This window comes from Pinus tabuliformis, chromosome J (assembly GCF_031772625.1).
Source record: "Pinus tabuliformis cultivar Carrire ecotype Pingquan chromosome J, CPIR1, whole genome shotgun sequence".
NCBI classification, from domain to species: domain Eukaryota; kingdom Viridiplantae; phylum Streptophyta; class Pinopsida; order Pinales; family Pinaceae; genus Pinus; species Pinus tabuliformis.
The window spans coordinates 589,035,905-589,049,847 of NC_142295.1; the positions used below are offsets into that span (position 1 = coordinate 589,035,905).

General features: G+C 39.0%; 1 protein-coding gene across 1 annotated transcript in view; it reads right to left on the minus strand.

Annotated features, from left to right (window-relative positions):
• Nucleotides 1-13,943, minus strand: part of LOC149228360 (ferredoxin-dependent glutamate synthase, chloroplastic-like) — a 367,732-nt gene that overhangs the window by 271,552 nt on the left and 82,237 nt on the right. Inside the window, exons 5-6 of the mRNA XM_089378162.1 lie at nucleotides 3,506-3,616; nucleotides 3,126-3,341 (exon numbers count right to left, since the gene is read on the minus strand). Of these exons, the coding sequence (XP_089234288.1) occupies nucleotides 3,126-3,341; nucleotides 3,506-3,616 (327 nt within the window). The remainder of the gene's footprint in view (nucleotides 1-3,125; nucleotides 3,342-3,505; nucleotides 3,617-13,943) is intronic.

The following is a 13,943-nucleotide window of genomic DNA, read 5'->3' on the forward strand; positions in this document are numbered from 1 at the left end:
TCCTACAGCCTCATTTGACAAATGGCACTTAAAATCACTGCATAACTAGTCAAGAGTTCTCACATTCTTTCTCCCTGTGATTTTAAACTGAGTTATTCTCTGCGGCCTGGACAGAGGTGAAGATTTGAGGAAGATCATACGAGAGGATTGCATCAATTTATTTCACTGAGTTAAGGTTTTTGCTGGACTTTCTCCATGCCTTCTCTCTTCAGACCAAGCGAAGGAGTCTAACTGTTGCGGTTGTGCAAATTTAGTGACTCAATGTTTGAGGCTTAATATTCTCTACTTTTGTGGTCAAATTCCTTCACTTATGTTGTATCTTCTGCGGTCAAGATTGACGATCTAAAGTCATTTTACTCTCTTGATGTCTCACTAGATTCTATACCAATTTCTGAGGCTTGTTTACTAACGAATGTTTGAGACAGTTCTCATAGAAGTTCTCGACTATGTGTCTCAGAACCAGCAAAGAGTTGTTCTTCCTTGTAAATTACTTAAGCACTCATATGAATTTGTTTTTGTTCTAATCACTGAAGCTCAATTGGCTTGATAAGTCTTGATCAATCTGCTCCAGATCCAGCAGGCTTTAAGAAACTAAATTTGCAGACACATATTCAAGCTCAAACGTAAGGTAGTTTGAGGTTTGTTCTGCTCTATGTAAGACTGATGAAAGGAAAGGGACAGTACTAACAGTGTTGATCACTGAGACCTCATTAGACCAGCAAGCATCCAGCACAATGTCATCAAAAGTTTGACCAAAGACTGAAGGAATTTAAACAACAGTGCACCTTGCATCAAATAAAGTGTGGGCAGGTAGTAAGTTCCAGGACTTAGTAGCAAGCTTGAAATTGTTTTAGCAGTAGTTGGTTTTTAGGTTTGTTTGACATTACAGGAAGATTACCATCTTATATGATAGTGAACAGGATTCTTGATCTGTTGACAATGAGACAGCATGTGTGATCTTGATAGCAGTGACTTCACAGAAATAAGTGACAGTAACCTGTAAAAGAGAAGCCAGCATGATTGCAATGAAGGAATTGTGTTTAAAATTGTTTGGCTAGTGTTTCCAGCTAGAAGAGACATAACTTCAGCTTAGTTAGACAGTGACCCTTGCAGTAACTGTGATCAGACACTCTTCTTATTGTTTGGAATGCACATTGATTATGTATAGACTATATCCAGTGATCTTAATAACAAAATCTTATGATAGTGATAAGACATCCTTTGGGACAGATGGTAGATGTATGGTAACATTAGTGCAGCAATATCCCGGACATAACAATGAACCTATTGGGTGATTGTGACATTCCAGTCTTGATGACAGAATGCAAGGGCTTGATGCACAAAAGCAGCAACAACAGTGGTGACAGACATACTAGATGCAGCAGTGACAACAGTAACAAGGGAACATCGGCAGAAGTGGAAACAATGGTAGCAACAACAGAGGTGGAAGGTGTTCCATCAGATAGAGGCAGTATGGACAGAAGCAGAGATTGAGGACAGTAAGAGGAGCAACAGTGTAGCAGCAGAGGCAGTGTGGACAGAAGCAGAGATTGAAGATAGTAGGTGTAGCAGCGGGCAGCAGTTGTGGAGCAGCAATGAATGTGTAAATTGATTGATGGTACAAGAGACTGAAGACTCCTGCAGACTTAGTCTGCATATCTTCAGACTTGGGGAGTCCCGTACTTCCTTCCAGGTTTACCTGGTAAATGTCATATGTACATCATACATAACTGAGCTTACTGTTGAGCCAAATCTTGTGTATTGTCTTGATGTGATGTTGTTTACTGTTTTAATCTGATGCTCTTAAGTTTTAATTATTAAACTAACCTAATTGTGGAAAACTGAGGGAAATACTAATTCACCCCACTCTCAGAATTTCCAACAATATGATTATGTACAGTAGGTCTAACTACATGTCAAAAAATGGCTCTATAAGCTCATCAATTAAATATTTCAACTCTACATCTTAATCAACCTGTCATATTCCTTGACATTTGGCTTAAAATGTAAGAAGTATCATCTAGTTACAATCTTAAATGAATATTTTACATTGTTTGAGAACATGCTATAGTCTATGTATCATATTGTTCTAAGAGGACACTTCACCTAGAGTTGGATGGGATTAATCTAATTAAATTATTAATGACATAGCCATCCTTTGTACACTATATATTATTATCTATATATTGTTTTAAAGCTTTCTTGTTAGGATTATCAAAAATTGAAAATTAACATTTTGATATGTCAAACCTTTCCTAGTAGCTTTATCATGTGCTATACAGCTTATAGGTATTTAATAACTTATACAACTATACAACCTACAGATTACTAATAAGTGATCTAACTAAAAATCTAAATAGAATATTAAAAAAAAACAAAATCCCTAATGTTATTTGCTTGGGATACGGTGTGTGAGAGCTAGTTGACACAAGATCCGTTTCAATAGCATGGGATCCGTTTCCCAGTTTGAAGGATCCACTTATGCGGCGGATCCTACGTGGATCTGGGTGGATCCGTATCCGCATCCGTATCTGAAATGCGGATCCGCGAATCTGGCATCAAGACCCCGTGTATACGGTAACATAGCAGTAAACAAATGGCTCCACTTGTGAAGTTTTGTCCAATGTTTAGAGATTTAAAGAGATCAATTAAAAAAGAATATTGCTGACCTTTGCCAGCTCTTCATATTGGGACTGGTGTAATACAACGAATAGCTTCACTGCCCTGAGCATATTTTGGAAAAATGTAAGAATGTTTGTGGCCAGTGCTTACAGCATTTTAACATTTACAAAGGTTTTCTACGCTGGAATTTGGAACAAAATTGGATAGTCTTACTAAATAAGTATTGATTAAAAGCAACTACAGTTTGTTCATAGTACATACTACATACCACTTTGAATGTGGTTTAAGGATTGTTCACATACACAATTCAGCAACCACCTCCCAGAAGAAGGGAAAAAGCCCTAACGACTACTCACAGAACTAAAGAAACTTGAGAGATTCATTATTCTTAAATAGCATAACTATAATGGGCAGGCCATGCAGAACATATGCATTATGGTAGCTTCTAGAAGTGACAGCATAAGCCACAAGCCTCAATAGGATCTACAAAACAAAAGTATTACCAATTCATCGGCACGATCACTGAGGATTAACAGATGTGAACCACCTCGAACAGCCTCATCTGCAGCTTCACAGAGTCTGTTTATTGCTTTTTCCAAAGATCCATCAAGACCTTTGCTGATATCAAAAAATATTGGTAATCTGTGAGCCTTCAAATATGAATCTTTCTTCAATAGCTCTAGCTCTCCCTCATTCAGCACGGGACTTGCAAGAGTTACCTTTACAAAATACAGATTTCATGAGTTGAAATCAGTACAAACACAAAAATGCACCTTACCCTAAGAATCCTTGATGTCTCTTTTCTCTGCGCCTAATAAAATTTTTCTTAGATCACATCTTCTAAAACGAAATAAACAGTTTAATGAACCTTCAAAAACAATACCTGAGCAGCATTCTTTGGTCCAACTTCCAAAATATTTTCTCGTTTTCCAAGACTAACTTCCAGAGACATGACTAGGCCTTCCCTTAGAGGATCAATTGCAGGATTTGTAACCTGCATCATGGAGGGTAAATGTTAAAACCATCAATATTGTTTCCATCATTTTCACAACAAGAAAGTTTTCATTTCACTACATGAAATCACAAACCTATCTTTTCTTAAATGGACAACTTTTCATTTCTATCTGCAATTACTACCAATACAGATTCAAAAATTTGTGCAACTTATACACTGAAGATTTTTCATTTTTTGAGTTGATTAAACACTGAAATAATGCATACATGGTCTAAATCAAACTGAGCCTTTGGGAAGTTGCAACACTCTTATCAGGATCACAAATATTAACAGGTTAAAGACCACAGAACAAAGAAGCATAATCTCAAAGGAAGAGACAATTAACAGAAAGATTGAGGTTTATAAAGAACTCACAGATCACAAAGATCAAGCAAACGCCCTTCATTTTGCCAACTTAATTACAAGAAGACACCAAATTACTATATGTGTCATCCTATGAATGCGAAATTGGATTGATGGAATATCAATATTATCATTATTATTATAATGTGATAGTTTACCTTATCATAAGGTGGGTTGTGAGTTATGTAGTGAGATCTTTATGAATTCCAAATTCCGAAGTCCTAATGAATCACATGAATGGTTGTTCTAACCACCATCTACATGCTGCATAGAGTATAAAGAAGCCCTTAACTGATTTGAGCTATCATCACAACTAGAGGCCTTCTACTGTAGATTGTGCACCACTTCTATTTCTGTTGATCCCATGTATATATCATATAGACTATAAGTTCAAGTTAAATAAACACCATCACAATCCCAGCATTCCGAGAATCATGCTGTAGCTGCATCTTTCCTTTCTCTTATTTATTAATCAGAAGCACACACAAAACCATCTCTTAGTTATCCATGTCTTATTGTCATCTCAGGAATCCAACCATTCGGCAGATTGCACTATACACATTTGGCATTGTTGCTGCATTTGGAATTTTAAAAGGAGGAATTCTTGTTGGTTGTGATTGTTGGTGAGGGTGAAACCCCTTTTGGTTGATGACAGAAACCCAGCCAAGAAAGAATGCATGGGCACATGAAAACACGAGAACGTGAAGATGTGTGCATGGATTATTCAAGTTTGTTGGGATAACCTTTTCATTGTTCAGTTTTATTTGTTAATTGCCTTTCTTGAGATGGTGATGCCATGCCTTCATATGCCAAGGAGGAAATCTCAGCATGAGGATTAAAAAAGTCTTTGATTGAAATATTCTACGCAGATCACAATCAGATGCAGTCCCAACCCCTTGCTGTTGGGAAAATTGTTGATGTCAGTGGTTATAAAGGAGCTTGAGAGTGTGTCAAACTAGTTCATTAAATTGGACCGCAAATCAAGTCAAGAGAATGAAATTGCCAAAGGAGGGTCTAAGAGAAAGAAGGCTATAGTGGGTGAAGTCCATTGCAGATGGAGATCCAGTGCTTTGCACCCCTGGTTTGAGAGGTGGTGGGCAGAAGGTCAGTTAATAACAAGGGGGTGTCCAAGTGAACAGAGGAAGTTGAACAAAGGACATCTGCAGGGATACCAATATGATGAGAGCAGGCAAGCGAAAGGACCAAAGAACTAAGAGAAAACAAAAGCAAATGAAAGAAAACCCAACAAATTGTCAAACTGGATATGCTTTATACTCTTCATAACATGTCTTTAAATAGACATAGGAATTGATAGAAAGTGTTTTACAAAACTGTGGTTGGCCCAATATTACAAACATGATAACACTGACCAAGGATCAAAACAGAGAGATACAATATAATATTCACCAATGACCAAGTCAACATAATACAAGTTCTCATCCTTTCCTCCACACCTAGAGAAAAATATCCTTGATTTTTGTCGATGTAAAATGGAATACCTGTTTTCCAATGAGATGTAAATTACTTGGTAGGCATTGTGTAGTTGCGTTCTTTGTGTGTCCTCTAAACCTTCAATACTTGAACTAAACACAGAATACTCTATTGCACAGTTACACTTGTGGGTGATATATTGGCCGTATCATGATTTATAATGAGATTTACCCAGAGCCCATAGTTTTGACAAAAAATATTGCATATTTCCCTTGAAACAATATTAACATGATTTTTTATGAATATATAGCAAGGCAAAGGAAAAGATCACCCTACTGATGCCAATAACACTTTATAGCTTGATTTTCGGTGTTCTACCCGCATTTTCAAAAACCAGAGATAAGGCATTGAGCTCTAAGGAGTTTGTCAACCTACTAATCACCTATAAGTAAAAGTTGACATTTGCATTTATCATTCCTTCTCTAATTATCCTTTATTTGTCATCTAAAGTTAACATTCTCCTTTATCTTTCTTTTTCTAATTTTTGCATCTTTAATTTTCTATTATTTTAGTTTATTTTTCACATTACCATTAATTGTTTCAGGATGTTTGAGAGTTGTTCCATCCTCATCAGACTTTCGTATGCAGAAAGTAGAATTCCATATTCCATTCAGAATTTAGTAGACTTTAGAGTTTTCAAGGGTTCAAGATTGGCAAGATTACAATATTTTCACTGGATTCTATCATGTCAAGGAAATGGAATAGGCATTTAATCAAGAGCACCAAACGTTTTATATACCTCGATATTGGTGGTGTTGATTGCTGAACTCCTTTGTCACAACCACAGTAAATATTAAATATGTACCCACAAAATCCAATACTATGCATGTTAATTGATCCGGATTGGATCATTATACTGTTTTCATCCATCTTGATGCTTTTAGAGTGGAAAAAGTGGACAAATCAGCTCACGAGACCATTTTTCCAAACAGGACCCAATTTGGCAAATTAGGGTCTCAAACCTTCTAGGAGCATTTTGAGGCATCAAACGATGTTTTTTGGGGATAAAACTTTGCCCCTTTAGTGCAACACCTTTTTTTCCTATTCTACACATAGAGACGTTTCCAACAGTGCAAGAATCACTTCAATCAAACTACGTATGCAAAATTTATTCCACTTGGAAGTTGACCTTCTCATTTTGGCCACCATAATTCGAGAGGATGCCACATCAACCCCTATAACTCATGAAAAAGGTGCTAGACACGTGACTATGATGAAGAAGACTCTAAAAGAGTCAATATTGTAACTCTGGTTGAGAGATGAAGAAGTCAAACCTAACCACTAGTACACTATCGAGTTGTGTTATAACCAAGCCACTATGAGGAAAATGGGTTCCATTTTTGTCGAGTGCATTTGTTCCACAGAAGAGCAAAGTAGCCGAGAGAAATAGGGAGAGAGCACACAGACATGATTTACGCACTGTAGTAATGTGGAAAACTAAACTTAGGAAAATAAAAATATTAATGTGTATTAATATAATATGGGTGAGAAAGTTCTAAGTGACGAGGATCAAGCCAGTTCTAATCTTAGCCGTTGATTAGGGACTTAATCTCGGTCGTTGAAGACTCAACAGGAAAAGTATAAGAGAAGGCTTGAGGGTCAATTGGAGGCACACCAAGAGAGATCAAGAAGTCGATTTTCTAGGGTGAGGTTTGCAGAGGAAATCGAGTTAGTGATCAGTTGCAGTGAGGGGCAGTTCAGAAAGGGATTTCCATCCAAGGCTGAAGAATACATAGCATAGAGGCAGTGAAGTACCGGGAGAGACAGCGCAGGCCCTAGAAGGGTTGACGCAGAGGTCGTAGGAGCTGACGCAGAGGACGTGGAGAGTCGTAGAGGCTGACGCGGAAGCCGTAGAGGCTGACGCAAAAGTCATAGAGGGCTTTAGAGGGAGTGCTGGGAGATTCTGTGGGGCAGACTGGGAGCAGATCAACAAATTCTGAGCTAGGGAGAGGGTGACGCAGCTCCTGGAGGAGTGACGCAGTTCCAAAGCAGTGCCTGGAGTAGCTTTCGTTGTCCAGCACAAGGAACAGCCGGAGTTGCTGTGGGGTTTGATCATCCGGTTGCTGATTTGTCGGAATATCTGTCTCCGGATAGAGGTACTACTTTCGAGGAAATTCTTTGTTGGGTGAACCATTTCTAGCACCCTAGTTGTATTCACAAAATCTGCTTAATAATATAAACCCTCTATATGCTGCACTGGTTTTACCGAATTGGGTTTTTCCAGGGACGATTGTCCAAAAATAACGGTGTCCCTTGTGTTATTGTTTTTGTTTACTTCAGTGCATGATTTGTATATCTGTGAAGGTTGTAATAGTGTTTACTTCGATGTTTATGCAATTAAATAACTTGTTAATGTAAAGAACAAGTGGGAGATTGTAAACCAGTAATTGTAGTAGGGGTTTCTGAGTGTTAGATTCAGGAATTTTCACACCTACATCATTAAGGAACCCATGCATGTCCCAACACCTAGTGGGCGATGAACTGCCCCACCTAAAGGAGGTAATCATGCTAATTTGGCAGCTTAGGGACAAATTCCCTCCATTGGACAATCTTCCTCATCAAGGAAGACCGCTTCTAGCCCTTTGAAGAATTTAATTTGGTTAAGGAAAAATATTTTTTTAATATGGAAACGTAAATGTGCACAAAGGGCAAATTGACCCAAAAGAGAAATTGGACACCCTTGGATGGTTATAAATACAAGTCAAGTGACCCTCATTTAGAGACAATCATCAAGCATTCTTCTTTTCTCTTCTTTGGTTTTGGCTCTCACAGGTCTAAAATTGGTTCATGGGGGATTTGTTCATAAAGGTCTAAAATTATAGGGTTCGAAGTTCGCACATGTGATTAGGGTTTTTGGTTCGCAACCGCAAGGTTGCCATAGGAAAATTTCAATTGCAATCGCGCACATGCAAGCCTTTGCGTGCGGCTGGAAAGTTTTAGCTGCACACATATCTCTCTCTCCAGCTAAGACCTAGGGTTTCTTTGACAGTTGATCGCAGATTTCGACAGTTGACCGCAGATGTTGACAGTTGACCGCAAGTTTCTGAATCATGGTTTTGACTAGTATTATTGTTGGGTTCATCTCTGGGATATGATTTGGTTAATTTTGCTGGATAGTCTTGTGAATGAAGAAATGGATTATTGTACTCTCTCTTTGTTGAATATTTTATGACAATCTAATAAGAAGAAGAATTTGAAAGGGTTTTCCCACTTCTGGGGTTTTGCCCTGGTCACCAACCAATCTTGGTGTCTCTATGAGTGAATCCTTTTCTTCTATTGTTCCTTTCTGTTTCGTCGCACTGATGATGATATTGTTCTTTCTATATAATTGGATAAGCTACTAATGATATTATGATTTTGTGGGGTGAACTCCATATGTAAATAATGAAATGCAATTATCAAAGCAAAGAACAATATAACCCTAAGAAAAATTAACACGATATCAAAGCTAGGTTGAAGAAAGGTCAACAGTAGTCAATAGTAGCGAATTCAGCCCTAACTAGTCAATGGTCAAAATAGCCCTTTAGTAGCTCAGTGAAACTCGGCCACAAATGTTGGTCAAAGTCAGCCCAAAACAGTCCTCAAAACATCAGTCAAACTCAGTCAAAGGAGAGAGAAAGTTGGTTGTCACAATCTGCAATTTTTTGCAGTCAAACTAGAAAGTCAACGCCAGTCAAACTGCCCATATTTCCTTGATTTTTGTGCCAATCAACTCGGCCTCAAGAAATCAGATTTTTTTAGGTCAAAACATGAAGTCAAACTCAGTCAAACTATCCAGTTGAAAAGTCAATGCAAAAAAGTCAAAGTTGCCTCCAAGATCCTCGCACGAGTGAAGAGAAAATAGCTGCCTTTTAACCTATACGAACCACACAAATGAAGAGAGTGAAGGATGTGGTGTGATGTCCAAATGAGGCATGAGGGCACTTGTATTTATATGCAACTTTTGAGGAGCAATTTGTCCTTAGGTCGACCTTGACAATTTGTGCCACTGTGGGCTTGACCTCAAAAATTCACTTTTCCTTATCCGAATTGAGTGCTTCAAAAGTCAATTTTGGTCCTCTCGAAAGGAGGAATTCAATGCAATGGTTGGAATTTGACATTAAGCTGCCAAATTAACACTCCCTCTCAGTGTGGGAGAAATTTCAATCAAATCGTGTGATCATCATATGTATCTCGTCATCATGTCATGTACATCCCTTCTCATCTCTACTTGTCTTTGCTCATCTCATGTTGAACATTCTCGAATCTAAAGAAGAAGAATTGCTACAGGGGAGCTCCAGCTACCACCATGTCTCTATCACCATTGGGGAGACTCTGCTACCACCCGGAATCATCATCATCGTCATCGTCGTCATCGGGGAGCCATGGCTACCACCTGGAACCAAAGACAATGGGCGAGACCAACCTACCCCAATGCGTAGGGATCACACTCTATCCCAAAGTCCCTGACAATAGGTGAGATCAACTTACCGGAGGTAAGGATCACACTCTACCCTATTTTCCATGATCATCCATCTTAACCCTAAAGAGTCAGATGGTAGAACACTTGCATCCACCAACTTGGGTGAGATCCACCTATTACAAGGGGTAGGGATCACACTCTATCCTAAGTCCCTCAACCCATTGGCCAGATGGGAGAGGTTATCCCATATAGTGGGCAGGACGCTAACTGGGGCATACTCTGACTAGGGGAGATCCCAAGTCTCAACATCTTATCGATCAGAGGTCTCTCATCCCCAGGAGCCCTATAGCTCCATTCCTCACCTTGGGAGCTCAACCAGGGGGGAAGAGCATTGCTCAGTGTTCTTGATCAGCCCGAACCCTTATTTGAAAGGGTCATCTCAACCAGTCCAAGTTGCTCTCTGAAGACCAAGAACTTCCCTTTCGGCAAAGCCATGGTGAGGATATCGGTTATCTACTCATCTCTCGAAATATGGAGGTGTCTCACGACTCCTCTTTGCACCATGTCTTGTATGTAATGATATATGATCTCTATATGCTTGGACTTATCGTGGAACACAGGATTCTCTGACAAACGCATCCCACTTGTTGTGGCAATAGATGAATGTCGTGTCCAAAACCTACTCAAATAGCTCTCTAGAGAGCTTCCTCAACCAAACTGTTTTACAACTCGCCAGGTTGACTGCAATATACTAGGCCTCAGGAATGCTAAGGGCTATGGATTTCAATTTTCTACTTCCTACCCATCCATGATATCATGGCGGATCCAAGGCTAAAACAGCATCCAGAAGTACTTTTCTTGTCGAAAACACTGTCAACCCAATCTGCATTTGTATATCCATGTAGTTTAACATCTCTAGTGGCATATCTCAATCCAAGGCTAACAGATGTAGATATCTCAATATGTGCTTGGCAGCGACCCATTGTACATGGTGAGGCTCAATCATAAACTATCTCAAATTGTTAACTGCACAGCATATGTCGGGGTGAGTGTTCACGAGGAACATCAGAGTACCAACCAGTCGTCTATACTCTTCAGGGTTTTGCTAGGTCTGGTCAACCAGCCTCTCCACACAACTTCTTGAAATTCATCTACATAGGTGTAGGTAAGGACTTGCACTCAACCATGCCAAATCTCTCTAGCAGTTTCACAACATATTTTCCTTGTGAAAGGAAAATCTCGCCCAGCTTTTGCCATACTTTTAGTCTCATGAAATAGTGCATCAAACCAAGGTATTTCATCTTGAATTCGGAAGCCAACTCCCTCTTACATTCTGGAATGAGAGGGTCTGCGCCTGCCAAGAATTAGTCATCAACGTATAATACCAAAATGGGAGGCAAACCTTAGATCGTTTTGAAGTACAAGTTTGGATCAGTGCTGCTTCTTATAAATCCCAACTTCATCAAGTCACTGTCGATGCGAGCATACCAAGCATGAGGAGCTTGCTTCAATCCATAAAGAGCTTTCTTCAATCGACATACATGGGTCTTCCTGTCATGAACTTCAAATCCTAGAGGTTGTTCAACATATACTTCTTCTTGAAGCAACCCATGTAAGAACGCAATCTTCACATCCATTTGGTGAAGAGTCCATCCTTGACTAGCAATGAGAGATACTATCAAACAAATGGTTCTATATCAGGCCATAGGAGCAAAAATGTCATCATAATCTTCTCCCTCGTTTTGGGAGAATCCAAAGGCTACAAACCTAGCCTTGTATTTTTCAATGCTTCCATCAGCCCCATGCTTGATTTTGAAGAGCCATTTCAAAGTCACCATAGATTTGATTTCCGATCTCAACAAAACATCCCATATGTCGTTCTTCCTGATTGACTCGTATTCTTCGGCCACAGCATCCTTCCATACTTGTTCTTTCATGGCTTCTTCAAAGGTATGAGGCTCAGCTTGAATCATATTGCTCATAGCTACAACATATGCTTGGTACTTGCATGGCTTCTTGCATTCCCTGAAAGTTCCATGAGCAGCAGCATGTTTCTCAGCATCTTTTAGTGTGTCCTTGAGCAAAAGTGGTATTTTCTTTGCAAGGGGATCACATGGAGGAGGATCCAAGTGGTCCATCGACTCCATGGGATCATCAACGATGTCCTTCTCAAATTCAAGCATGGAATGACCTTCTAGAATATCCATATCATCACTCTTGTCTTCAGGAGGAGGAGGCAGAGAGAGGTCCCTTGCTTTTCTCCCTAGTTGAGAGGGAATGTTAAAATTGGCAACTAGGGCCAAATTCCACTTTGGACAGCTCATTTGATGAAGATAATTATTGCATTAAATTCATCTTTTCGAGAAGACCAAAATCGACTGAAGAACATCAAATTTGGATAAGGAGAATACGGTGTCCACAATCACTCCCTCTCAACCAAAGAGAAAATCCTTACTCCTGTTGAGAAATCAATGCAGTAGAATTAGGGTTAGATTTCTCTTTCTTGATAATTACTTGTGAATTATGTTGGCTTCTTTTATTTCTTTACTATATTATCATTCATCAAGCAATTACCAAATTATGTGTGTATGAAGATCACAAGAACAAGAGACACAAGATCTAGGCACTCTGCAAGGGAAAAGCCCCTACCTAGGGGAAAACCTAGTCAAACTTCTTCCTTCAGTAGTTAAGACGAGATAGTCCAAGACTCTTCAACCTAGACATAGACCTCCTCCAACCACCAAGTCAACCCTTCCTTCCAGCAACTTCGCTCTAGATCTTCGACCTTGCAGCAACAACACTTCAACCCAGCAAATCCAGATTTTCGAGCTTCCAGCAACAGAATCTTTGACCCGGCACATTTAGAATTTTGACCCTTCTAGTAGTAGAACTTCGATCTAGCAAATAACCCACTAAGTTCGCATAAAAGAGAGAGAGAGAGAGAGAGAGATAACCCAGAAACTTCGACTTGCACCTCTTCTTTCTTCTCCTTGAACTTTGCACTTTTTCTACACTTTCTTGATGTGTATCAAACTTGTTGAGTCGATGTCCAAATAGATCGAACTACTCTTGTATATATAGCCTCTTCTGTGGGTCGAATTGTCCTCCTGTAGGCTGACTTCATCAAGCTAGGGCCGACTTGGTGTGGAAGTGACAAATTACATTTTTAACTCAATAACAATTATTTTTACATGATTCAAAAGCCCAAGAAGGGTCTCATTAAATAGACAATGACTCTAATGACTCAGTATAAAACCTAGAAGTCCAAAATGGGGACTTTGACCTATAAAATGATGACCCAAGCATGAAACCCATGCTTTAATAAGTCATTGTAATAATAATAATAAAATTCTTTTTCATTGTTTGACTCAAATATAAATATGAAGACCGAACTTAGTTACATTCTTCAACTCCCTCTCAAATAGGGAGACATAACCACAAGCCTCAGCTTGTCTCATCCTACATCAATACATCAGCTTCATTTTCTTTTGTGGAGATCTAATTATAGCTTCTTGGTTCCTAACTACATCATGTCATAATGAGCTTCGACCTTCCTGGTTCTCTAACAATCTTCATGCAGCTTTGAATCTAGTATGTCATCAAGAAGTTCATCAAACATATTACAGAGCCAAACTTCTTCACAGTTGATCACACAAGCCTTCACATCTTCTTTCTTCATAATAGGGTTTTGCTTTCATGCTCTTCCAAGAAATTATATCAAGTCCAACCAATAGTAATCTCATCAATATTGTCAACCCAAGTAATGTGTTCCTAGATCAAACTAATCAGCTCTAGGTACAATGATATTTGAACTCTTCAACTTCCTTCTAAAGGGTCTTACCATATATCTTTTGTCTATTTGTTTGATCACAAGCTTCTTTGCCAAACTAGTAGTATTGTATCTATCCAAGATCTTACAGCTCCCTCTGAGACAAATGAACTTCATTCCTTTTACAATTTACTTTTTTGATGCACAAATCAAACTGCTTTCTTATTTTCTATGTACTTTGCTACGTACTTATAATTCTTCCAACTGTTAGTCAAGCTTAGATACATCTTATCTTGACCTGC